We start from the raw sequence: 24,639 nt of genomic DNA on the forward strand, positions 1-24,639 counted from the left end.
CTCAAGGTGGGCTTCGTCTCTTGAGCCTGGGAACCATGCTGACACCATTGGCCCACTTCACCTCGAGCTAGGAGGCTTGTGTGCGCTGGTGCTGTTTGCCGTCGAGTTTTTGTCAGCCTCGGTCCTCACAGTTCTTTCTTGGGTTGCCTGCAGATATAGGGAAGAAACTCCTGTGCTTCAAGGGAGTACGTGGCGATTTTGCGAAGCACTGGCAGCTCTCCTAGTTTCTTGGAGGCTGCAGCAACATGACAGGTCAGTTGCTCCTCGAGGGTTTGGTGCAGCAGGCAGGCTAACAGGGTTGGTGCCAAGTCCATCGTACTCCTTGGTTCTCTGGTTCAGCAGGCTTCTTGTCCACTCCCTCTTTTGTGTCCAGTGAAGATCTGTTTTCCTGGTATTGTGGGTCCTCTAAATACTCAGTTTAGGGGGTGTTAAGGGGAGTGAAGTGTAATAGCCAATGGGCTCACTACACACCTTAGATGACCACTTCGTTTGGAGAGTGGGCATCACCCTGTCCCAGAGTTCCTGATTTCACTACACACAAAATGGCAGAATTCCTAAGGCTGTGTTCAGTTCAGGCTGGTCACTCTAGGGGTGTGACCATCCCCAAGTTCAACACGCCTCTTCCATAGCTAATTTTCTCGCCTGTCCAGGGTCCAAATGGGCCCTGGGGCAGAGGGGTTGGCATTTACCACTCGGGAGATCCTGATCTGCATACCAAAGGCTGTGACCTCCTTTGAAGCTTCCTGCCTTGGAATGCAGATTTGCAGGACATCCTGTTGGAAGGGGTGTGTAACACCCCTGCCAGAGCACAGTTTCTGACCTCCGGAGAGCAAAGGCTTTTATTCTTGGGGGTCAGATTTTCGTCTGTTGGTGGCAGGCAGGCTAGAACTAGTCAGTTTGCCTACCAGAAGTTGGTAGGTTTTCATGGGGCACCTCTAAGGTATCCCCTGTTTGCATGTATAATAAAGCCATCACACAATCAGTGAGGGTTTATTAGTACAAGATGTTTGATACCAAACATCCCTAGTTTCAGTGAAGCCATCATGTAGCTGGGGAAAACATATTGACTAGTGTCCAGCAAATGCATAATGACTTCCTTGTTCATTTACTATATCTAAGAATCGACAAAGACATAGCAGGGGCATATTTGCTCATGCACATATGCCCTCACCTGTAATATAATTTGTCATGCCTTAGGGCTGTAAGGCCTGCAGTAGGGGTGACTTAGAAATATTACAGGCAGTGTTAGGGGCCATGGCACACTAGCGTGTGCCTTGTTGTGTTTTTCACTTTTTGGAGTACCTTGTCACACAGCCTGCAGTGGCAGTCTGCATGAGGTGGGTCCCTTAGAGTGGCACAAGTTATGCTGTAGCTCTTAGGCACCCTCTTTAGTACCTAGGCCCTAGCTGCCCGACGTACCATTTACTAGGGACTTACAGAGGTGCTAAAGGGCCTCCGACTTGGGGATCAAGTGACTAGGTGCCTTGTTTTGGGGGAGGAACACTGGCACTGGGAACCTGGTTAGCAGGAACCCAGTCCACTTCAGTCAGAGTTGCATAAAAAACAGACAAAAAGTGGGGTCAGGAGGGTGGGAGGTACTGCAGACAAAACCTAACTTCCTACAGCCAGTCCTCAACAGCCACAGTTTTTTTCTACTAGACATTGTATGCACTGCCTTTTGCAAGACATATCGTGAGCTTACCGGGAACATATGGAGACTTGAAGCCCACCCATTGCTTACCATTGGTTGGCGTTCCTGTCATTCTCTCTTGCCTTCTTCTTGCTCGTACCTAGCTTGGCAGGTTTTTTTTCCTTTCCATAGAGCATAGCCTCTTAATCATCACGATCATCTGGCTTCTGTGACTCCACTGTCTGCTTTTCATGAACTGTTTTTTTTATTTTGGGTTAAGCACTCCATCTAAGCCTTACATACCAAGTGTCAAGCCTGCCTCAACAGCAGGATCCCATTCTAGCAAACCCACCTGACAGATCCACTCAGCTGGACGCATATTTGTGCACATTTCTCGCATACCCAGATCCGACGGATGGGCCGTCCACGTTTGTCTATGCCAATGCTTCTTGTTCTTATCTTGAGTCATCGGCTGTCCAAGTTCTACTTTGCACTTCGAAATGGAGACTTATTTCAGCTTAACATTTTCCTGGGCAGGACAGTGGGGAAGCTGGTGCTTTCAGGGTCTCAACTGTCATCTATATACCTACCATTTCAATCCCTCATTTCGGTTTCTTGACTCTTGAGAACCCTTTCATACAACAGCATCCCATTGCCCTCGCTTTGTTTCCACGCCCATGACATCTCATGACTCAAGCATATGTCAGTAGTTTGCATCTTCAAGATATGCACGGGACACTTCATGATGGTGGGAATGGGTCATTTGTAAGAAGGGCTCAGCCAGTACCCTGCTGCTTCCCGTCTAGAGTTGTCAGCGTCTGCATAGTTCTTCAAAGACACTAAGTCATGGTTCTGTGTTTCACGGGTCAAGCCCAGCCTGAGCCCATCTAATGCCTTCAATGCATCTGAATGAGGAAACTGCAATATAGCTGTTCTCTTTCTGTCAGTCTCTAATGGCTCCATGTGCTTTGTCTGAGTGTTAACCTTTTGCTGGTACACCACAGAAGAGTTGTTTGAGCTGAGCTTGTCTGTATTCTCTGATAGCAGCTATATTTGCCCTTTTGTCATCTCTGTATAATGATTAGTCTATACATGCTCGTGCTTATAGTGCACCTTAAACCACTGGATCATGTTTTTGTCTCGCAGCATTTTGTGTAATTTTGCCCAGCATGTACTCCTCCTGCTAGGATTGGTTCGGGAATCCCAGGTGATGATGAATCTGTTCACTTCAATGAAGTTTATCAAGCACAATTTACATCCTGTTATTGGCACAGGCGCCCGTCTTCTGCAGCTGGCAGTTAACCAACCACAATGTTGCATCACATTCCTCTTCACTTTGCTGCACCCTTGAGACATGAATAATGGCTTCCTTTGCCATAAAAGACCTTGTCACAAGACATCACATGTATTTTTTAATTTCAGTGTCCCCTGTTTTTTTGTCCGTCCGTTCCTCACTTATTAATTGGTATTTTGCCTTTGCAAAGTAAAGCTCCCAGGAGATCTGCTGATTCATCCAGTGACATGTGTTTAATCTGATCTATTTGCTGTACGCCCTACACATTTCTTCTTGCAGTTGGGTGGGGCGGGTTTCCTGCTCAGCAGATCCTACTCAATACTGGATTCATTTCCTTTGGTTTGTGTATTATTTGGCACATTACTACACTATACATGGGCATTACCACACCTTACAGAAGAACCTAAAATACAGTGGCCACATAAGTGGAAAGTTCAAAGATAATATAACACTCAAACTTGAATTTTGTAGGTAGCCAAATGTGTAACAAAATTGAATTTGAAATACGTGGAACCATCTGAGGGGAAACGCCGACTCCTCACCCACACAAGCCCCTTGCTACCATTGATTCTTTTGAAAATGTGGTACGATGCACAGCAGTAGGAGGCTTGTTTGCATGCAAGCAAGCTGCTACCCTCATATAATGGTGATTCTTTTCTTTACTTTTTAGGTAAAAAGCCTGTTGACCCCAAAGTGGTGAATGTGATTCGCTCTCTGTTGGCGTACAATTTTAAAAACTGGAGAGTGAAGGACTATCAAGGAGAGAAACCAGAATTTTGGTATGTTAAATCAGGGAGTTAAAGCACAGTGGGTGGGTGCTACCTCTGGCGTTTGACAAGCTGAAGTGTGCGACATTTCGGTCATCGTCTTTTTAAACAGATCTTCTCATATATGTATGGCAAGTTTTGCATCTTGTTGTGAAGTGTAATGTGATATTTACTTTCTTTAATTATGTCATCTGTTAGTATGCATGGAGTATCTGCCTTCAGAATTCGTTATGCTTTTGATCCCATCTCAAATCCTCTATTAATAAGCCAGGTGTGTTTTTTAATTTAGAATCAAATTATTTCCCCGCCATCGAGATGAAAACTGCTTCCTGTAGGGAAAATCTCTAACCCGACCTCTGGTGGTGTAGGCAGATGTCTTTGCTTAGCTCTATATGTGCTGCTACTTTGGGAATACCAGCAGTACTCGTGCCACTGCTGAGGTACTACCGTTTTGCATTTATACAGTGTTTGATGATGACAAGGTGGTTTTTCAGTTGATAGAATTTATTAGATTTTGAAGAAGAGATGTATGTTTGTTAAAAACTCCCTTTGGATGGCTCGTAGGTCTTGCAGCACTTTATGCAGACTTTGAAGAGTGTTATTGTGCATGTTGAGTGTTGAGGGACTCCATGTTGGTATGGTATTGATGAAATTGAGGTCACTCATAAAGAGTTATGAGTTGAGATGGGATGATGCCATCTCTGTAGGTTGCCATTATTTCATAGGTCTTGGGTAGTTGAATCCAAGGGTCTGCTGCATTTAAACACATTGTCCAAGATTCCTGGACAATGTTGTCACAGATGGATATTACCTTCTCCTTACTGTAGTTTACCTGGCCTGAGAAACTACTGTCTAGGACTCTGACTTCTACAGTGTTGTATGACTGTTTTCTTATGTTTTTGGGAACAAATGAGTTAATTGAAACTGTCTATGGTCTATCATGTTTTTTTGTTCTAAGAGTGACTTTGCAATTTCTTCCTTTAGAAATATAATGAATCCTGATGACTTTTCGGTATGCAGGATAAATTTGATCCAAGGCTCTTTAGTGGAAGCCTAACACCAGCAATTTAGGGTTTACTAACCAGTTAATACACTGTGAATAAAAACAATTGCCACTCAGATTACTTCACCAAAATGTATTCTGTAGTGCATAAATTGAGTGGGCATCAGTTGCCTTTTCAGTGCCATCAACTGCCTAAGACCAGGTTATTAATTTGGTCCTGCTTTGCATATGACTCCAGTGATTCTCTCTTCAGTGTAACCAAAACCTGCTGAGACACAATCACTAGGGCATTGTTGTTATGAATAACATATGGATATGGAAATTGAGACTACATACAAGCAGGAAAGATGTTACCAACTTAACAGCCATGTTCTTGGAATCACAGCCCTAATAAGTGTCATAGGCATCTTAGTGCTTGAGTGCAGCATTGTTAACCTAAACCTATGAAATATCTGCTACCAAATGCTTTTGTTGTTAGTATGCGTATTATATATACTGGTTCTCTGCATGTGTGTACTGATACCATAGGTTAAGATGGGTTAAGTTTTGTTGCCTTCTCTGTACCAGAGGTGACAGTACTCCACCCAGCCTTGGTGCTCTACAGAGGTTGGCTGACTGTTTTAGGTACTCACTCCGACTGCCTTAGTTTGTGGGTTCTCTGAACACCATCCTTATTGGGCCCAAGTCATCTTTGATGTTTCAGATGCCTATTGGAGACCTAATGGCTGTAGAGCAGCTGTTCGATCCCTGGGCACATATCCAATTCATGTCTGTTTACAGAGACACCCGTTGTTTATGCTGTTCTTTGAGGCTCCCAGGGATCTAGGACCGCAAGAGTGAGGGAATATGGAAGATCTGAAGAGTTCAAGTTTGGTGCACACGTTTGTTTGAGGAAAAAAAAAACCTCTTCTTGGGGAGGTGTGTTCTGAATTCATACATTCCTGCTCAGATGTGTTGCCATTTATACTTGTTGTCTAAACTTTTAATCATGTTTGAAATTAATCTGGGTTTTCACTTTTTCTGAGTCTCTAGTGATCCAAATAAAGGTTTCACAAAAGTGTGTGTCAGTATATCTTTGCAGATTCTTTTATTTGTCCTTGCACTGATATATTTTCTTGTGTACTTTTGCAGGTATTTATTTGATGAAAGTAGTGTGGAATACCAGTATTACAGATTAAAACTGTCAGAGCTTCAAAAATTGAAAAAATCTATTAAGGATGCAATGGTCCAGGGGGATTCATGCCAAACGTCACCTGGAGAATTTTCAAACGAGTCAATGAGAGCTGTGGCCCTTGCAAAGGAACTTGCAGAAGTAAAGCAAAAACTTGCCCATGGCCAAATCCTTGTACAGAAGGAAACTGCAACAGTAGGCATGCAGACAGGCCTAGATCATTTAGTGCAAGAACGTCCAGTTTATGTTGTGCAACACTCCCAAAATCAGTTGGTTAAAGAGCAAACCGTGCCCTGTGTTGAACAGTCCATCAGCAGACCAGCACCTGCTGGAGAGGCTGAGAAACCGGAGGTCCTCGCTGTAGAGGCAAAGAAGTCTGAAAATCAGAGTGTAGGGGCAGAAAAGCCTCAATTAACTACTTCTGGAGCACCAGAGAAGCCAACATCATTGCAACCGCAGTTCCCAGAACGTAAGTGATATATTTTCTTATTTTCTAGAAGAATACTGTCTAGTTTTGTCAGGTGGAGACTGATGTACCTTCAGGAGTGATTCCAAAGAGGCACCTCGCTGACCTTCTAAGAGACCACTGATTGCCAGTATATCACACTTAAAGTGAGGAGTCCACCCACGACCCCCACCATGGTAGGGATACAGCAGTGATACCAAGTGAGCTGAAACAAGACAGGATGAATAATGAGTAAAATGCCCTTATGCTACAATGCAAGTGTATGTGCCTGGTAATTGAGCCCCAGCCCCCCGCTTTAGACATCCCAAGTGCCCTATTGCAACCCGAATGCACTGCTTCTACTCTGTATCCCCTGTAGCAATGTCAGAGAAATAGTGAAAAATCCTTTTTGAGAATGGTTGTAAGCAAATACGTTTGTGAGCGAGAGGGAACCCCCACAGGTAGCTTCACTGGATCCGGCATGGAGAAGTGCACAGGAAGGATGTGCAAAGCAGAGATGAACAAGCATCAGGGAAGGGACTCTCCTTAAAGAGAGGAAAGTAAGGCAGTTTTTAAACATGGACAGTAGTCAAGTCAGGAAAGCAGAAACAGCTCTGCTCAACTAGAGCCATCTTAGCTGATTGTCTGTGTAATATTGTTCTGAGCAGTTGTAGGAAGTTGGCTCTGTATGTGCTATTTCAAAGTAAGGAATAGCATGCACAGAGTCCAAGGGTTCCCCTTAGAGGTAAAATAGTGGTAAAAAGAGATAATACTAATGCTCTATTTTGTGGTAGTGTGGTCGAGCAGTAGGCTTATCCAAGGAGTAGTGTTAAGCATTTGTTGTACATACGCATAGACAATAAATGAGGTACACACACTCAGAGACAAATCCAGCCAATAGGTTTTTATATAGAAAAATATCTTTTCTTAGTTTATTTTAAGAACCACAGGTTCAAATTCTACATGTAATAGCTCATTCGAAAGGTATTGCAGGTAAGTACTTTAGGAACTTCAAATCATCAAAATTGCATGTATACTTTTCAAGTTATTCACAAATAGCTGTTTTAAAAGTGGACACTTAGTGCAATTTTCACAGTTCCTAGGGGAGGTAAGTATTTGTTAGTTTTACCAGGTAAGTAAGACACTTACAGGGTTCAGTTCTTGGTCCAAGGTAGCCCACCGTTGGGGGTTCAGAGCAACCCCAAAGTCACCACACCAGCAGCTCAGGGCCGGTCAGGTGCAGAGTTCAAAGTGGTGCCCAAAACACATAGGCTAGAATGGAGAGAAGGGGGTGCCCCGGTTCCGGTCTGCTTGCAGGTAAGTACCCGCGTCTTCGGAGGGCAGACCAGGGGGGTTTTGTAGGGCACCGGGGGGGACACAAGTCCACACAGAAATTTCACCCTCAGCAGCGCGGGGGCGGCCGGGTGCAGTGTAGAAACAAGCGTCGGGTTTGTAATGGAAGTAAATGGGAGATCTAGGGATCTCTTCAGCGCTGCAGGCAGGCAAGGGGGGGGTTCCTCGGGGAAACCTCCACTTGGGCAAGGGAGAGGGACTCCTGGGGGTCACTCCTCCAGTGAAAGTCCGGTCCTTCAGGTCCTGGGGGCTGCGGGTGCAGGGTCTCTCCCAGGTGTCGGGACTTAGGATTCAAAGAGTCGCGGTCAGGGGAAGCCTCGGGATTCCCTCTGCAGGCGGCGCTGTGGGGGCTCAGGGGGGACAGGTTTTTGTACTCACAGTCTTAGAGTAGTCCTGGGGTCCCTCCTGAGGTGTTGGATCGCCACCAGCCGAGTCGGGGTCGCCGGGTGCAGTGTTGCAAGTCTCACGCTTCTTGCGGGGAGCTTGCAGGGTTCTTTCAAGGCTGCTGGAAACAAAGTTGCAGCCTTTCTTGGAGCAGGTCCGCTGTCCTCGGGAGTTTCTTGTCTTTTCGAAGCAGGGGCAGTCCTCAGAGGATGTCGAGGTCGCTGGTCCCTTTGGAAGGCGTCGCTGGAGCAGGATCTTTGGAAGGCAGGAGACAGGCCGGTGAGTTTCTGGAGCCAAGGCAGTAGTCGTCTTCTGGTCTTCCTCTGCAGGGGTTTTCAGCTAGGCAGTCCTTCTTCTTGTAGTTGCAGGAATCTAATTTTCTAGGGTTCAGGGTAGCCCTTAAATACTAAATTTAAGGGCGTGTTTAGGTCTGGGGGGTTAGTAGCCAATGGCTACTAGCCCTGAGGGTGGGTACACCCTCTTTGTGCCTCCTCCCAAGGGGAGGGGGTCACAATCCTAACCCTATTGGGGGAATCCTCCATCTGCAAGATGGAGGATTTCTAAAAGTTAGAGTCACCTCAGCTCAGGACACCTTAGGGGCTGTCCTGACTGGCCAGTGACTCCTCCTTGTTATTCTCATTATTTTCTCCGGCCTTGCCGCCAAAAGTGGGGCCTGGCCGGAGGGGGCGGGCAACTCCACTAGCTGGAGTGTCCTGCTGGGTTGGCACAAAGGAGGTGAGCCTTTGAGGCTCACCGCCAGGTGTGACAATTCCTGCCTGGGAGAGGTGTTAGCATCTCCACCCAGTGCAGGCTTTGTTACTGGCCTCAGAGTGACAAAGGCACTCTCCCCATGGGGCCAGCAACATGTCTCGGTTTGTGGCAGGCTGCTAAAACTAGTCAGCCTACACAGATAGTCGGTTAAGTTTCAGGGGGCACCTCTAAGGTGCCCTCTGTGGTGTATTTTACAATAAAATGTACACTGGGATCAGTGTGCATTTATTGTGCTGAGAAGTTTGATACCAAACTTCCCAGTTTTCAGTGTAGCCATTATGGTGCTGTGGAGTTCGTGTTTGACAGACTCCCAGACCATATACTCTTATGGCTACCCTGCACTTACAATGTCTAAGGTTTTGTTTAGACACTGTAGGGGTACCATGCTCATGCACTGGTACCCTCACCTATGGTATAGTGCACCCTGCCTTAGGGCTGTAAGGCCTGCTAGAGGGGTGTCTTACCTATACTGCATAGGCAGTGAGAGGCTGGCATGGCACCCTGAGGGGAGTGCCATGTCGACTTACTCGTTTTGTCCTCACTAGCACACACAAGCTGGCAAGCAGTGTGTCTGTGCTGAGTGAGAGGTCTCCAGGGTGGCATAAGACATGCTGCAGCCCTTAGAGACCTTCCTTGGCATCAGGGCCCTTTGTACTAGAAGTACCAGTTACAAGGGACTTATCTGGATGCCAGGGTCTGCCAATTGTGGATACAAAAGTACAGGTTAGGGAAAGAACACTGGTGCTGGGGCCTGGTTAGCAGGCCTCAGCACACTTTCAATTGTAAACATAGCATCAGCAAAGGCAAAAAGTCAGGGGGCAACCATGCCAAGGAGGCATTTCCTTACAGCAGTGTATTAGAAAGCTTCACTTTAATGCCATCTTTGTGGACTCATCCATGTATTCGACTTGTTGATGCCTAGAGTAACTGGGCTGAGATCTCTCAAGTAAGAGCAAAAAAAATGGCATTAATGTGAATGATGTCTTCTATGCAACAACGTCACCAGTACACCCAGTTTAGGTTTTCTAAACTCTGGAGAGGTCCACAAAGAACTTTGAAAGTTCTGCCACTCTGAGAATGATGCCTCCTGTGGTGCTGTGTTTCATAATCCCGTTTGGTGTATAAACCAATTCTGGAGTGTGTATGAAGTATGGCTGAGTGAGATGGCAATATGAAGTTGTTTCCGTAGAGCATTTTAAACCTAACCTGGCAGAAGAAAGAAGTGACCAGACCCAGTGAGAGTATAAAGGTTCTAAAGGGAAGGACTTTTGCTGTTCAAAAGTAGGACTGTAGTTATCTTTGAAGCCTTATGTTCCAGAAGCCTAATGTGCAAACAGTCGTGCACATATTTACCCTCCACCGTGGTTCCTCTGTTCAGAGTGTGGTTATGAGAGGGATGGATTGAGATAGAGATAAAGAGAGAGAGAGCGTGATTGAACACACATGTTGAGTAGCTCTCAGCGTGAAGAGGCAAATCTGGTATTTTTAGTCTTTGATCACATTTACGTATATGACATGGTTGTGCTCTTAGTCAAAATAATGTTAACACACACCTTTCATGTATTCTTTTAAAGTCTTAAATTTTGACCTTTGACTACAAGGCATGATGCGAATAGTTCAAAGCATCAGCCTACAATTTGGTAGACACTGAATTATGCTTTTTCAGCATGCATGGCCTGTAATTACCATTACAGTTCACACTGATAGAAATACATTTTTAAGCCATCTGACATAACCTACAAATAAATTGTTGTTTAATTTTCAGTTGATGCCAGCACTAAAGAAACTGCAGAAAATCTGGCCCGCTTTCTTGTTGAAGTTGGACCAGAAATTGATGGCGGGTTTGATTTGGGCATTCTTTCTGAAAATCCAGAATTCTGGTATGTAATCTAGACCATTTAAGAGTCATTTCATATCTAATGAGATGCTCAAGTCCCATTATCCTTCAACCTGTGCATTTTGTGTTCAGCGGCTATTTTATGTAACGTAATGCTTTGGGATTTTGTGCTGGATACAGATGCATCAAGGTAACAAGGTAGCCAGGTTCAGATAAATTATTTGTTGAGGATGAGTGAATTAGAGACAGTTTATTGAACTTCTAAATGTTTCAGTCCACAAGGGCAGGGCCCGCAGGCAAGATCTTGGCCTCAATTCACCTCCCTGCGTCCCCTGTGGCACCTCACTTAAAGGTTTGTACTACGTTGTAACTGCACACTGCTCATCGGCAGCAGACATTTAGCTAATGAGGTTTCTCTTTCAGCCATGATGTTTTTATGTATTTCTGCACAGCAGGCATCTTTTTTTTTTTTAAATGGTGTTTTCACATATAATATGCTTGACAGACTGTTCACCTAGACCTCTCTTGTTGTACTTAACGAATCATGCATTACACCAGTGGAAGTTAAGTGCCCTGGTTTCAAAGTCTATTCAGAGCACTCTTTGGTAGCCTTAAGGGTGCTTCCTACTCATGGTGAAGACAAAATGTTGAACTGAGTATTGAATCAGCTGCAGGCATTTGTGTTGCCATCAGCCCTTCCCACACGTAAACTACCAAACCTCCAGACTGTTAGGACAGCAGTGACTGCATAGATATGGACTGCTTCAGGTGGGATGAAAGGTTCTGAAATTGAGTACGTTTTCATTGATGGGAGCCCATTTTGGAAATTAATTTCTTTGTTTCTGGGCAGACAGGCAGTCTGTCTTGAGAAATTCCATTGTTCACATATAGAGACATGAGCTTGGGTGTAAGGAAATGCCTCCTTGGCATGGTTGCCCCCTGACTTTTTGCCTTTGCTGATGCTATGTTTACAATTGAAAGTGTGCTGAGGCCTGCTAACCAGGCCCCAGCACCAGTGTTCTTTCCCTAACCTGTACTTTTGTATCCACAATTGGCAGACCCTGGCATCCAGATAAGTCCCTTGTAACTGGTACTTCTAGTACCAAGGGCCCTGATGCCAAGGAAGGTCTCTATGGGATGCAGCATGTCTTATGCCACCCTGGAGACCTCTCACTCAGCACAGACACACTGCTTGCCAGCTTGTGTGTGCTAGGGAGGACAAAACGAGTAAGTCGACATGGCACTCCCCTCAGGGTGCCATGCCAGCCTCTCACTGCCTATGCAGTATAGGTAAGACACCCCTCTAGCAGGCCTTACAGCCCTAAGGCAGGGTGCACTATACCATAGGTGAGGGTACCAGTGCATGAGCATGGTACCCCTACAGTGTCTAAACAAAACCTTAGACATTGTAAGTGCAGGGTAGCCATAAGAGTATATGGTCTGGGAGTCTGTCAAACACGAACTCCACAGCACCATAATGGCTACACTGAAAACTGGGAAGTTTGGTATCAAACTTCTCAGCACAATAAATGCACACTGATGCCAGTGTACATTTTATTGTAAAATACACCACAGAGGGCACCTTAGAGGTGCCCCCTGAAACTTAACCGACTATCTGTGTAGGCTGACTAGTTTTAGCAGCCTGCCACAAACCGAGACATGTTGCTGGCCCCATGGGGAGAGTGCCTTTGTCACTCTGAGGCCAGTAACAAAGCCTGCACTGGGTGGAGATGCTAACACCTCTCCCAGGCAGGAATTGTCACACCTGGCGGTGAGCCTCAAAGGCTCACCTCCTTTGTGCCAACCCAGCAGGACACTCCAGCTAGTGGAGTTGCCCGCCCCCTCCGGCCCGGCCCCACTTTTGGCGGCAAGGCCGGAGAAAATAATGAGAATAACAAGGAGGAGTCACTGGCCAGTCAGGACAGCCCCTAAGGTGTCCTGAGCTGAGGTGACTCTAACTTTTAGAAATCCTCCATCTTGCAGATGGAGGATTCCCCCAATAGGGTTAGGATTGTGTCCCCCTCCCCTTGGGAGGAGGCACAAAGAGGGTGTACCCACCCTCAGGGCTAGTAGCCATTGGCTACTAACCCCCCAGACCTAAACACGCCCTTAAATTTAGTATTTAAGGGCTACCCTGAACCCTAGAAAATTAGATTCCTGCAACTACAAGAAGAAGGACTGCCTAGCTGAAAACCCCTGCAGAGGAAGACCAGAAGACGACAACTGCCTTGGCTCCAGAAACTCACCGGCCTGTCTCCTGCCTTCCAAAGATCCTGCTCCAGCGACGCCTTCCGAAGGGACCAGCGACCTCGACATCCTCTGAGGACTGCCCCTACTTCGAAAAGACAAGAAACTCCCGAGGACAGCGGACCTGCTCCAAGAAAAGCTGCAACTTTGTTTCCAGCAGCTTTAAAGAACCCTGCAAGCTCCCCGCAAGAAGCGTGAGACTTGCAACACTGCACCCGGCGACCCCGACTCGACTGGTGGAGATCCGACGCCTCAGGAGGGACCCCAGGACTACTCTGATACTGTGAGTACCAAAACCTGTCCCCCCTGAGCCCCCACAGCGCCGCCTGCAGAGGGAATCCCGAGGCTTCCCCTGACCGCGACTCTTTGAACCTAAAGTCCCGACGCCTGGGAGAGACCCTGCACCCGCAGCCCCCAGGACCTGAAGGACCGGACTTTCACTGGAGAAGCGACCCCCAGGAGTCCCTCTCCCTTGCCCAAGTGGAGGTTTCCCCGAGGAATTCCCCCCTTGCCTGCCTGCAGCGCTGAAGAGATCCCGAGATCTCCCATTGACTTCCATTACAAACCCGACGCTTGTTTCTACACTGCACCCGGCCGCCCCCGCGCTGCTGAGGGTGAAATTTCTGTGTGGACTTGTGTCCCCCCCGGTGCCCTACAAAACCCCCCTGGTCTGCCCTCCGAAGACGCGGGTACTTACCTGCAAGCAGACCGGAACCGGGGCACCCCCTTCTCTCCATTCTAGCCTATGTGTTTTGGGCACCACTTTGAACTCTGCACCTGACCGGCCCTGAGCTGCTGGTGTGGTGACTTTGGGGTTGCTCTGAACCCCCAACGGTGGGCTACCTTGGACCAAGAACTGAACCCTGTAAGTGTCCTACTTACCTGGTAAAACTAACAAAAACTTACCTCCCCCAGGAACTGTGAAAATTGCACTAAGTGTCCACTTTTAAAACAGCTATTTGTCAATAACTTGAAAAGTATACATGCAATTTTGATGATTTGAAGTTCCTAAAGTACTTACCTGCAATACCTTTCGAATGAGCTATTACAGGTAGAATTTGAACCTGTGGTTCTTAAAATAAACTAAGAAAAGATATTTTTCTATACAAAAACCTATTGGCTGGATTTGTCTCTGAGTGTGTGTACCTCATTTATTGTCTATGTGTATGTACAACAAATGCTTAACACTACTCCTTGGATAAGCCTACTGCTCGACCACACTACCACAAAATAGAGCATTAGTATTATCTATTTTTACCACTATTTTACCTCTAAGGGGAACCCTTGGACTCTGTGCATGCTATTCCTTACTTTGAAATAGCACATACAGAGCCAACTTCCTACATTGGGCATTTTGTAATTTAATTATTCTCCCATGATTATATATCTGTTAATCATATTCACTCATATCTGTTCACATCACTGTCCTGTTTGTACACTGATTCTTTCACCCCTCAAATTCTTGGCATTACATAGTGAATGTACATATGCATTTATTGTGATTATTGCATGCCTCAACAATTGCATACTCTGATGTGTTTTTCAAACATGAGCAAAAGCCCCACTTTCGTTTACTCATTATAGTATCTTCTTTCCTGGACTTAAAATGGATCCCCCAACCATGGCACAGTTATTGCCTTCCTAATCCTACCACTCATACTCCTACTCATTTCAGTACCCTTGCTCCATCTCTGACCCAAACAGAACGACGCAGGCATGATATGTGGTGTTCTACTCCCTGCTTCCCCGATGACCATCAAAGTGGAATATAAGAAAGAATTACATTTACTCCAGTATTGGAATCTTTCATAGATTCACATGCTTGAATCCTTCCCCGTCGTCAAGATGGGAGCCCCCGGTACATCAAAACAGCTATACATATAAGCTCCTGCAATGAAAAAAGGCCTAAAGGCTTTCACTTTAGTAGCCTATCCTTATCACTATGACAAGTATGTGGCACATATTCAGTAAGAAAAAATAAACTTTAATATGCAGAAAACAGTTCTAATACAAATTACCTCCCTTGTGAACAAATCATTCCCAACGTTAAAAACAAACCTGTTTAAACCAAAGACGCCATATCAAATTCCTAAACCACATATGTCAAATATCAAGTACCAAAGTAAGCAGTTGAGTCCAAAATGAGTTCATCCAAGAACAATCATGCTTGTGGCTGTAAAATTCAGACAAAAAGACAATTGAGTCCAAGGTCAGTTTTAGGTCAGCTCATCCAAGAGCATTCATGCTTTCAGCCCAGTTCATCCAAGAGCATTCATGCTTTCAGCCGTCACATGTTTCGTCCTGATGCAGACTTCCTCAAGGCTGATTAGACAAACAAGAAGTGATAATTTATAATTATGTTATGTATAAGAATATTTCATCAATCACAATAAACATACAGTTTTCAAATAAGCGGGTACCCAACTGTACAAATATATACCCAATGTTAGAAACCAACAAAACGTGTCCAAAGAAACATGCCACATACTAGAACTATCACCAAGAAATGTGTATGTCCATATGCCATCAAAAAAATAACCCAACAACGAAATAATAAGTGAAATAAAGAAAACAGGAAGAAAAAGATGACCCAATATAAAGGAAAAAAAATATTCATAATCCCTAATATTAAGTTTTGTAACCGAGAAACAGTGTTATAGATAGTAAAGACCCATACTACCATGAGTCTCTAAAGAGATTTTTAAATACCTATTTGATGATGATTTAGGTCCAATAAGTGTCACAAGGTCACTGCAAACACATAGACATATATAACACTCCGTCACAATATCCTAATAATATGTAATACTCCAAAATATTCAACTCAGAAGTACCACCAACCTACATAAATGAACTCAGCTATATAACAAATTTTCTCCAGGCCCGCAATTTTTCAATCATAAAGAGAGCTCAGCACTTACAATAGTCCTCCAGTCTCTCAAATGAGACCCTCCTACAATGAATCAGAAAAGTACCACATAAATATACTGTAGGAAGTTGGCTCTGTATGTGCTATTTCAAAGTAAGGAATAGCATGCACAGAGTCCAAGGGTTCCCCTTAGAGGTAAGATAGTGGCAAAAAGAGATAATACTAATGCTCTATTTTGTGGTAGTGTGGTCGAGCAGTAGGCTTATCAAAGGAGTAGTGTTAAGCATTTGTTGTACACACACACAGGCAATAAATGAGGAACACACACTCAGAGACAAATCCAGCCAATAGGTTTTGTTATCGAAAAATATATTTTCTTAGTTTATTTTAAGAACCACAGGTTCAAATTCTACATGTAATATCTCATTTGATAGGTATTGCAGGTAAGTACTTTAGGAACTTTGAATAATTACAGTAGCATATATACTTTTCACATAAAACACAAATAGCTGTTTTAAAAGTGGACACTTAGTGCAATTTTCACAGTTCCTGGGGGAGGTAAAGTATTGTTAGGTTTTGCAGGTAAGTACACCACCTACGGGGTTAAGATTGGGGTCCAAGGTAGCCCACCGTTGGGGGTTCAGAGCAACCCCAAAGTCACCACACCAGCAGCTCAGGGCCGGTCAGGTGCAGAGTTCAAAGTGGTGCCCAAACCGCATAGGCTTCAATGGAGAGAAGGGGGTGCCCCGGTTCCAGTCTGCCAGCAGGTAAGTACCTGCGTCTTCGGAGGGCAGACCAGGGGGGTTTTGTAGGGCACCGTGGGGGACACAAGTCCACACAAAAAGTACACCCACAGCAGCGCGGGGGCGGCCGGGTGCAGTGTAGAAACAAGCGTTGGGTTTCCAATGGGAGACTGTAGGAAGTTGGCTCTGTATGTGCTATTTCAAAGTAAGGAATAGCATGCACAGAGTCCAAGGGTTCCCCTTAGAGGTAAGATAGTGGCAAAAAGAGATAATACCAATGCTCTATTTTGTGGTAGTGTGGTCGAGCAGTAGGCTTATCCAAGGAGTAGTGTTAAGCATTTGTTGTACATACACATAGACAATAAATGAGGTACACACACTCAGAGACAAATCCAGCCAATAGGTTTTTGTATAGAAAAATATTTTTTCTTAGTTTATTTTAAGAACCACAGGTTCAAATTTTACATGTAATATCTCATTCGAAAGGTATTGCAGGTAAGTACTTTAGGAACTTCAAATCATCAAAATTGCATGTATACTTTTCAAGTTATTCACAAATAGCTGTTTTAAAAGTGGACACTTAGTGCAATTTTCACAGTTCCTAGGGGAGGTAAGTATTTGTTAGGTTAACCAGGTAAGTAAGACACTTACAGGGCTTAGTTCTTGGTCCAAGGTAGCCCACCGTTGGGGGTTCAGAGCAACCCCAAAGTCACCACACCAGCAGCTCAGGGCCGGTCAGGTGCAGAGTTCAAAGTGGTGCCCAAAACGCATAGGCTAGAATGGAGAGAAGGGGGTGCCCCGGTTCCGGTCTGCTTGCAGGTAAGTACCCGCGTCTTCGGAGGGCAGACCAGGGGGGTTTTGTAGGGCACCGGGGGGGACACAAGCCCACACAGAAATTTCACCCTCAGCAGCGCGGGGGCGGCCGGGTGCAGTGTAGAAACAAGCGTCGGGTTTGTAATGGAAGTCAATGGGAGATCTAGGGATCTCTTCAGCGCTGCAGGCAGGCAAGGGGGGGGTTCCTCGGGGAAACCTCCACTTGATCAAGGGAGAGGGACTCCTGGGGGTCACTCCTCCAGTGAAAGTCCGGTCCTTCAGGTCCTGGGGGCTGCGGGTGCAGGGTCTCTCCCAGGTGTCGGGACTTAGGATTCAAAGAGTCGCGGTCAGGGGAAGCCTCGGGATTCCCTCTGCAGGCGGCGCTGTGGGGGCTCAGGGGGGACAGGTTTTTGTACTCACAGTCTTAGAGTCGTCCTGGGGTCCCTCCTGAGGTGTTGGATCGCCACCAGCCGAGTCGGGGTCGCCGGGTGCAGTGTTGCAAGTCTCACGCTTCTTGCGGGGAGCTTGCAGGGTTCTTTAAAGCTGCTGGAAACAAAGTTGCAGCTTTTCTTGGAGCAGGTCCGCTGTCCTCGGGAGTTTCTTGTCTTTTCGAAGCCGGGGCAGTCCTCAGAGGATGTCGAGGTCGCTGGTCCCTTTGGAAGGCGTCGCTGGAGCAGGATCTTTGGAAGGCAGGAGACAGGCCGGTGAGTTTCTGGAGCCAAGGCAGTTGTCGTCTTCTGGTCTTCCTCTGCAGGGGTTTTCAGCTAGGCAGTCCTTCTTCTTGTAGTTGCAGGAATCTAATTTTCTAGGGTTCAGGGTAGCCCTTAAATACTAAATTTAAGGGCGTGTTTAGGTCTGGGGGGTTAGTAGCCAATGGCTACTAGCCCTGAGGGTGGGTACACCCTCTTTGTGCCTCCTCCCAAGGGGAGGGGGTCACAATCCTAACCCTATTGGGGGAATCCTCCATCTGCAAGATGGAGGATTTCTAAAAGTCAGAGTCACCTCAGCTCAGGACACCTTAGGGGCTGTCCTGACTGGCCAGTGACTCCTCCTTGTAGCTTTCTTTGTTCCCTCCAGCCTTGCCGCCAAAAGTGGGGGCCGTGGCCGGAGGGGGCGGGCAACTCCACTAAGCTGGAGTGCCCTGCTGGGCTGTGACAAAGGGGTGAGCCTTTGAGGCTCACCGCCAGGTGTCACAGCTCCTGCCTGGGGGAGGTGTTAGCATCTCCACCCAGTGCAGGCTTTGTCACTGGCCTCAGAGTGACAAAGGCACTCTCCCCATGGGGTCAGCATCATGTCTCTGGTGTGGCGGGCTGCTGGAACTAGTCAGCCTACACAGACAGTCGGTTAAGTTTCAGGGGGCACCTCTAAGGTGCCCTCTGGGGTGTGTTTTGCAATAAAATGTACACTGGCATCAGTGTGCATTTATTGTGCTGAGAAGTTTGATACCAAACTTCCCAGTTTTCAGTGTAGCCATTATGGTGCTGTGGAGTTCGTGTTTGACAGACTCCCAGACCATATACTCTTATGGCTACCCTGCACTTACAATGTCTAAGGTTTTGTTTAGACACTGTAGGGGTACCATGCTCATGCACTGGTACCCTCACCTATGGTATAGTGCACCCTGCCTTAGGGCTGTAAGGCCTGCTAGAGGGGTGTCTTACCTATACTGCATAGGCAGTGAGAGGCTGGCATGGCACCCTGAGGGGAGTGCCATGTCGACTTACTCATTTTGTTCTCACTAGCACACACAGGCTTGTAAGCAGTGTGTCTGTGCTGAGTGAGGGGTCTCTAGGGTGGCATAAGACATGCTGCAGCCCTTAGAGACCTTCCTTGGCATCAGGGCCCTTGGTACTAGAAGTACCAGTTACAAGGGACTTATCTGAATGCCAGGGTGTGCCAATTGTGGATACAATGGTACATTTTAGGTGAAGGAACACTGGTGCTGGGGCCTGGTTAGCAGGGTCCCAGCACTCTTCTCAGTCAAGTCAGCATCAGTATCAGGCAAAAAGTGGGGGGTAACTGCAACAGGGAGCCATTCCTTTACAGAGACCAAGGGGGTCTCTTCAGCGATGCAGGCAAGCAAGGGGGGGGCTCCTCGGGGTAGCCACCACCTGGGCAAGGGAGAGGGCCTCCTGGGGGTCACTCCTGCACTGAAGTTCCAATCCTTCAGGTGCTGGGGGCTGCGGGTGCAGGGTCTTTTCCAGCCGTCGGGATTTTAGAGTCAGGCAGTCGCGGTCAGGGGGAGCCTGGGGATTCCCTGTGCAGGCGTCGCTGTGGGGGCTCAGGGGGGACAACTTTGGTTACTCACAGTCTCTGAGTCGCCGGAGGGTCCTCCCCGATGTGTTGATTCTCCACCAGTCGAGTCGGGGTCGCCGGGTGCAGTGTTGCAAGTCTGACGCTTCTTGCAGGGATTGCAGGGGTCTTTAAATCTGCTCCTCTGGAAACAAAGTTGCAGTCTTTGTTGAACATGGCCGCTGTTCTCAGGAGTTTCTTGGTCTTTTGGAAGCAGGGCAGTCCTCTGAGGATTCAGAGGTCGCTGGTCCTGGGGAAAGCGTCGCTGGAGCAGTTTTCGTCTGAAGGAGGGAGACAGGCCGGTAGGGCTGGGGCCAAAGCAGTTGGTGTCTCTGTCTTCTCTGCAGGGGTTTTTCAGCTCAGCAGTCCTCTTCTTCGTAAGTTGCAGGAATCTGATTTCCTAGGTTCAGGGGAGCCCCTAAATACAGGATTTAGGGGTGTGTTTAGGTCAGGGAGGGCAGTAGCCAATGGCTACTAGCCCTGAGGATGGGTACACCCTCTTTGTGCCTCCTCCCAAGGGGAGTGGGTCTCATTCCTATCCCTATTGGGGGGATTCTCCATCTGCAAGATGGAGGATTTCTAAAAGTTAGTCACCTCAGCTCAGGACACCTTAGGGGCTGTCCTGACTGGCCAGTGACTTCTCCTTGTTTTTCTCATTATCTCCTCCGGCCTTGCCGCCAAAAGTGGGGCCGTGGCCGGAGGGGGCGGGCAACTCCACTAGCTGGAATGCCCTGTGGTGCTGGAACAAAGGGGGTGAGCCTTTGAGGGTCACCGCCAGGTGTTACAGCTCCTGCCTGGGGGAGGTGATAGCATCTCCACCCAGTGCAGGCTTTGTTACTAGCCACAGAGTGACAAAGGCACTCTCCCCATGTGGCCAGCAACATGTCTCGAGTGTGGCAGGCTGCTAAAACCAGTCAGCCTACACAGGTAGTTGGTTAAGTTTTCAGGGGGCACCTCTAAGGTGCCCTCTGGGGTGTATTTCACAATAAAATGTACACTGGCATCAGTGTGCATTTATTGTGCTGAGAAGTTTGATACCAAACTTCCCAGTTTTCAGTGTAGCCATTATGGTGCTGTGGAGTTCGTGTTTGACAGACTCCCAGACCATATACTCTTATGGCTACCCTGCACTTACAATGTCTAAGGTTTAGCTTAGACACTGTAGGGGCACAGTGCTCATGCACTGGTGCCCTCACCTATGGTATAGTGCACCCTGCCTTAGGGCTGTAAGGCCTGCTAGAGGGGTGACTTATCTATACTGCATAGGCAGTGTGAGGTTGGCATGGCACCCTGAGGGGAGTGCCATGTCGACTTACTCGTTTTGTCCTCACCAGAACACACAAGCTGGCAAGCAGTGTGTCTGTGCTGAGTGAGGGGTCCCCGGGGTGGCATAAGATATGCTGCAGCCCTTAGAGACCTTCCCTGGCATCAGGGCCCTTGGTACCAGGGGTACCAGTTACCAGTTACAAGGGACTTACCTGGATGCCAGGCTGTGCCAATTGTGAAACGAAAAGTACAGGTTAGGGAAAGAACACTGGTGCTGGGGCCTGGTTAGCAGGCCTCCGCACACTTTCAATTCAAAACATAGCATCAGCAAAGGCAAAAAGTCAAGGGGTAACTATGCCAAGGAGGCATTTCCTTACAAGGGGTGACTTATCTATACTGCATAGGCAGTGTGAGGTTGGCATGGCACCCTGAGGGGAGTGCCATGTCGACTTACTCGTTTTGTACTCACCAGCACACACAGTCTGTGCTGAGTGAGGGGTCCCCAGGGTGGCATAAGATATGCTGCAGCCCTTAGAGACCTTCCCTAGCATCAGGCAACACAACAACAAAAAGAGAACCTCTCTTCTCAGGAAGAAGTTCTGCCCTCTGAGGGAACTGAGCCTATGGAGTTGGACCCTTACAGTCTATGCAGAGCATGTGTATGTACAGCCACACATGCAGTCAAATGGAAAATGTTACTTACCCAGTAGACATCTGTTTGTGGCATGTAGTACTGTAGATTCACATGTGCCTCCCTCCTCCCCAGATGCCTGTAGCTGTTCCAGTTGCCTTACATATGTATATATTTGTACATAGATTTACATGGCCATCTTTCTATACTTTCTTTATACATACTCACCCGCTTGCGGGAGAACAGTCTAACAAAGGACTCTATGCCCATGCACAGTATCACAGAGAAGGAGTCACCACTCGATCTAGTAACTCTGAAATGATGAAGAAAAACCACTTGTAACACTCTGAGCCAGACACTAGATGGCAGGAGATATGCAGAGAATGTGAATCTACAGCACTACATACAACAAACAGATGCCTACTGGGTAAGTAACATTTTGTTCGATGGCATATGTTGCTGCAGATACACATGTGTGGCACAGTCCGCTGCCTGGTGTTGGGCTCGGAGTATTACAAGTTGTTTTTCTTCGAAGAAGTCTTTTTGGTCACGGGACCGAAGGACTCCTCCCTCCTCGGCTCCATTGCGCATGGGCGTCGACTCCATCTTAGATTGTTTTTTTCCGCTGTCGGGTTCGGACGTATTCCTTTTCGCTCCGTGTTTCGGTTCGGAAAGTTAGTCAGAATCTCGGAAGAAAGCGTCGGTATTGTTCCGTTCGGTATCGGAATAGTTAGGTACATCGACACCGATCATCGGAAGACTTTGGGGTAGTTTCGATCCCCCATCGGGGCCTGGTCGGCCCGACCGCGTGCGACATCGACGCCGATGGAACGGACCCCGTTTCGTTTCTGCCCAAAATGTCACAGTAAGTATCCTTATTCAGATCAGCACTTGGTCTGTAACTTGTGCTTGTCCCCCGAGCACAAGGAGGATACCTGTGAAGCCTGTCGAGCCTTCCGGTCCAGAAAAACACTCCGGGACCGAAGAGCCAGGCGTCAACAAATGGCGTCCACGTCGACAAAACAACGTTTCGACGAGGAAGAGGAAACATTCTCTGTTCCGGAATCAGAATCCGGAGACTCCGACGTCGAACAACAGCAACAAACTGTGAGTAAGACGTCGAAAAGTAAATCCATCGACAAACCGAAAGCCCAGGGGACGCCACTGCCAACAGGCCATGGCTCAACCCATAAAACAGGCGACCCGTCGAAGGTGCCGAAAAAGGGCACGCCCATAGCGAATATACCCGACTCCGGTCGAGGGACCGCCATGGAGCAACCTCGGAGCCGAGAAAGCGGCTCCGAGAGACAAAAACAAGATACCGGCACCGAAAAACATCGGCACCGAGAATCCATGCCGAAAGGAACAAAAGTTCTGTCGGTGCCGAAACCGAAAAAAGATTCTCTCTCGGCGCCGAAAAATACCACACCTTCATCCTACTCAGAGGAACAAGGAATAAGTGGCCAAATGCACAGATTTGGACAAGAGCTCCAAAGTGTAGAATCGGACTACACACAAAAGAGACTGTACATCCAGCAAGACACAGGGAAGATATCAACCCTTCCCCCAATCATGAGGAAAAGAAGGATCGGACTTCCAAAGGATGACGCACAACCACAAGCCAAAGTGGTTAAAAAAGTCACGCCTCCGCCCTCTCCACCACAGGCATCGCCGCCACAAACACCGCCACAAATGCACTCACCAGCGCAAACTACCATAAGTCATGACGATCAGGATCAAGACGCTTGGGACCTGTATGACACCCCAGTGCCGGACAATGATCCCGAGTCATACCCCACAAAGCCGTCACCGCCAGAGGACAGTACCTCATACTCGCAACTGGTGGCTAGGGCAGCAGAATTCCACAATGTCCAACTGCATTCCGATCCTATAGAGGATGATTTTTTATTTAACACCCTCTCGGCTACACACAGCCAATACCAATGTCTCCCAATGCTACCAGGGATGTTACGGCACGCAAAACAAATTTTTGAAGAGCCAGTAAAATCAAGAGCCATCACCCCAAGGGTGGATAAGAAATACAAACCACCACCCACAGACCCAGTGTTTATTACTTCGCAGTTACCACCTGACTCCGTGGTAGTAGGGGCAGCTCGCAAGAGAGCAAATTCACATACATCTGGCGACGCCCCACCTCCGGACAAAGAAAGCCGAAAATTTGATGCGGCAGGGAAAAGAGTAGCATCACAGGCAGCCAACCAGTGGCGCATCGCAAATTCACAAGCGCTGTTGGCCAGATATGACCGCGCACACTGGGACGAGATGCAACTTCTCGTAGACCATCTTCCCCAGGAATACCAAAAAAGGGCGCAGCAAATAGTGGAAGAGGGACAAACGATCTCAAACAATCAAATCCGCTCTTCACTAGACGCAGCCGATACTGCAGCAAGAACAGTCAACACTGCTGTCACCATAAGGAGACACGCTTGGCTACGCACTTCAGGCTTCAAACCTGAAATCCAGCAGGCTGTCCTTAATATGCCCTTCAACGAGAAACAACTTTTTGGCTCTGAAGTGGATACAGCCATTGAAAAACTTAAAAAGGACACAGACACGGCCAAGGCCATGGGCGCACTCTACTCCCCGCAGAGCAGAGGCTCTTTCAGAAAAACTCCATTTAGAGGGGGGTTTCGTGGCCAACCCACAGACACCACCAGCCAACAAACAAGAACCACACCATATCAGGGTTCCTTCCAAAGGGGAGGTTTCAGGGGATATCGGGGGGGTCAATTCCCAAGGAGTAGGGGAAGATTCCAGACTCCAAAAACACCTCCACCTAAACAGTGACTTTCAAGTCACGCAACCCCTTCACTCAACACCAGTGGGGGGAAGACTAAGCCAATTCTACCAATCTTGGCAACAGATTACAACAGACAATTGGGTATTAGCAATAATACAACATGGCTATTGCATAGAATTCCACAACTTCCCACCAAACATCCCCCCCAAAACACGCAAAATGTCACCACAACATTTAGAACTTTTAGAACTAGAAGTTCAAGCACTACTGCAAAAGGATGCAATAGAGTTAGTACCAGTACAACAAAAAAACACAGGAGTTTACTCCCTGTACTTTCTAATTCCAAAAAAAGACAAAACATT

The 24,639-nt window shown here is 47.2% G+C and overlaps 1 protein-coding gene across 6 annotated transcripts in view; it reads left to right on the plus strand.

The window, feature by feature from the left end:
- Nucleotides 1-24,639, plus strand: part of LOC138268212 (treacle protein-like) — a 257,029-nt gene that overhangs the window by 49,031 nt on the left and 183,359 nt on the right. For all 6 annotated transcript variants that reach the window (XM_069217656.1, XM_069217658.1, XM_069217657.1 and 3 more), the window contains exons 6-8: nt 3,595-3,703; nt 5,826-6,334; nt 10,584-10,698. In XM_069217656.1, coding sequence (XP_069073757.1) covers nt 3,595-3,703; nt 5,826-6,334; nt 10,584-10,698 — 733 coding nt within the window. The remainder of the gene's footprint in view (nt 1-3,594; nt 3,704-5,825; nt 6,335-10,583; nt 10,699-24,639) is intronic.

This window comes from Pleurodeles waltl, chromosome 12 (genome assembly GCF_031143425.1).
Source record: "Pleurodeles waltl isolate 20211129_DDA chromosome 12, aPleWal1.hap1.20221129, whole genome shotgun sequence".
NCBI lineage: Eukaryota > Metazoa > Chordata > Amphibia > Caudata > Salamandridae > Pleurodeles > Pleurodeles waltl.